The 2,672-nt window shown below is 46.7% G+C and overlaps 1 protein-coding gene across 1 annotated transcript; it reads right to left on the bottom strand.

The window, feature by feature from the left end:
* Nucleotides 1-321: 321 nt before the first annotated feature.
* On the bottom strand, nt 322-2,402 carry LOC130039681 (secretoglobin family 1D member 2-like). The gene is made up of 3 exons (XM_056131554.1): nt 2,190-2,402; nt 1,254-1,447; nt 322-330 (listed from the first exon to the last, which is right to left on the bottom strand). The coding sequence occupies exons 1-3, from the start codon at nt 2,242-2,244 to the stop codon at nt 322-324; spliced, it is 258 nt and encodes an 85-aa protein (XP_055987529.1). The 5' UTR covers nt 2,245-2,402.
* Between the last annotated feature and the right edge of the window lie 270 nt (nt 2,403-2,672).

The raw sequence follows: 2,672 nt of genomic DNA, 5'->3' as shown, positions 1-2,672 counted from the left end.
CATAATTTCTCTTGGGATCCCGGCACTCACGTTGCCAAGGATAATAGTGTCTACCTTTTCTGCAAATGACTCTTGATAATTAGCAAGGGACAATTCATAGAATCTCTGCAAACACAAAGCCAGACACTGGAGTGAATAAATTAGAGAGCAGACATGTGCAGGGCAAGTAATTTATTAGAATAGATGCTGAAACCTTGACATTTTCTAAAATTTCAGTAGATCTTGTACAGCACTGATCCGGTATAATAGACTTGTTCTTATTCTTTCAAGCAGCCCATAAGAACGTTTTTCTGAAATGGTTAAAACAGAAAGAAAGTGTGGTCAGTTCGACTGCAAGAGAGCTGACAGGTTGACACAGCCTAACCCTGAGGATGCCAGTGATATTTCAATCAACACAGGAAACATGATCCCGCAGAGCTGCTCAACACGTTGTTACTTGACACATACTGGTTCATGAGTGGGACAGGGATGCCAACAATATTCCCTGTCTTCTCGGGTCAATAACCTCTCTTTGACATCTCTTAGGGTGCTGGGGACTATGAAGCAGCAAGAGGGATGGGAAAATGGAGACTCTGGCCTCACGGATCTGAATTGGAAACTGAGGTGCTTCTCAGCAGGACTGTCCAGCTCCTATGGACATTTGCTGATGACTATGGCCTGTGTGAGTGGTAGATGATCTGGTGGAACCCTTGCCACATCTCCTTTCTTCATGAAGATATGAGGGTGCAGTGAGGGTGGGGTCCATGCCCACCGCACAGGGGAAGGAGAGTGGTGGGTGAGGATGGAGAGGACATGAAGTGCCCAGAGTGACTCAGGCTGTGCTGATGGCTGCAGACTCCCTGGTGTCAGCCTTTGCCATCTCTGTCCCAGCCTTCTATGTCCCTTCAGCTCTCCCACATTCACATGATATTCCCTGTGGCTCTGTCAGAATCAGGGCACCTGCCGTCTGGAAGCTCCTATGTAGGGGGAAATAGATCTCTGGCCCTTCCACATGGTCCGTGTGGCCTGGTTTTCCCCTCCGGAGGATGGTGAAGCCTCAGGGGGTGACCTGCCAGGATGCTCTGTGCAGCCTCAATAGTTGGTAAGCAGGAGGAAAGTCCCCACCTGCCATATGGGCATGGTTTCGCTTACAAGTAGAGAATATAGGCTGATTCTCTAGCACCTGTCCCTTTGATCGCTTTGATTGAACCAATATCTCCTTCATGTCTACGAAACTGAGATAAAAGTCCTATGTAGAAATAAGAAGAAATTACCAAAGTGTCTACAATCTGCAATCTTTGTTTCAGTGTAATGTTATCATTGACGCACTTCTTCACTAACATCTTGGCCTCCACAGCCTCTGGAGGTGCCTTAAATTGAGCAAGGTATGCTCTCAAGCCAGTTTCTGAGCTCATCACAAATGAAGTCATTTCATCTGCAAGTGCTGGGCAAGTCATGGCTGCTTCAGCTAGAATGGAAAGAAAGAAAATACAATACATGAGCAAAGCTGTTTCTAGCCTAACAACTGAGCATATCCCATCCCTCGTCCACAGTGTGCAGAAGACACCACGTGACCCAGAACCTTAGAGGATCTAGGGAGGAAAGGACAACTTCGAGGCCCAAACTGTCACGTCATACCTGGGACAAGAAAATCTAACAGCAACTCGATCTCCGCTTGATACCTGGACCTCTTTGGAATTATCTTTCTCACCCCTTTGGCCTAGCTTGTACCGGTGACTGCTGTGAACCCTGACTAAGACCTGACAATGTGGAGACATGAAATGTTCTGCTCCAGTAAAGGAACTGGTGAGAGATTGTGCCAGATTGCACACCTTCATCTTCATTCTTTCCTTCCTCTGTTTCAGCACCCCACTCAAGGACCACTCCTGGCAGTGCTAAACGGGAACATATGTGGTGCTGAGGATCAAATGGTCACATCTAAAGTGAGTACCTTAAGCCCTGCAATACTCACACTGAAATCTCCTAGTTCTTTCTTCCTTTCTCCAACTTGGAAAACTATCAGAATGAACTAGTCATGTCTAACGGAAGCAGGTGATCAATGAGAAGTGGTATTACATCACTGTAATAGCCATATACTTTTGTGGGAACAGTTCACATAGGTAACATTTCGAACATTGATGTGTTCAGGTCCCTCTAAGTAATTTATTTAGTTCAGGTCTGATGCTAATCTGATGGGGAAATATACTCACCCTGGTAGCAGCAAAGGGCCAGAGCCACCAGCAAGGCACACAGGGACAGCTTCATGGTGTTTGTGGCTGGGAGCTGTTAGCTTGTCTCAAAGGATGAGCAGTCAGCAGCTGGACTCAGGAGCTTGGGCAGCGCGGGGTCATTTATACCCAGAGAGCCTTTCTGGTCCTGCCCACAGGGACATGTGTAGGTCACAAGGTTTGGCTTCCATTCCCCTCTCTCTCCCTCGGGCTGAAGTTATCAACCAGCATCACAGACTCTAAAGTCTTGGCCAAACATCCGAGTAAGAGGCTCTGCTGAGTTACAGACCTCTGGTTTTAGAAATTCCCCTACTTGTTTGGAAGGACAGAGTCTATGAACTGCCACTAGCCTATCTACTCTGCTAGATACAAGGGCATGTCTGGTTGTTCATAGCTATTTATTCCAGTGAATATCTAGCACCATCTAGAAGAATAGGAATTACTTGCAGCCATGCATGTGTGAAT

Source organism: Sorex fumeus, unplaced genomic scaffold (assembly GCF_029834395.1).
Source record: "Sorex fumeus unplaced genomic scaffold, SorFum_2.1 ptg000093l, whole genome shotgun sequence".
In the NCBI taxonomy this organism is placed as follows: Eukaryota; Metazoa; Chordata; class Mammalia; order Eulipotyphla; family Soricidae; genus Sorex; species Sorex fumeus.
Note: the sequence above shows the minus strand (reverse complement) of the source record. Positions and strands in the feature narration are given on the sequence as shown.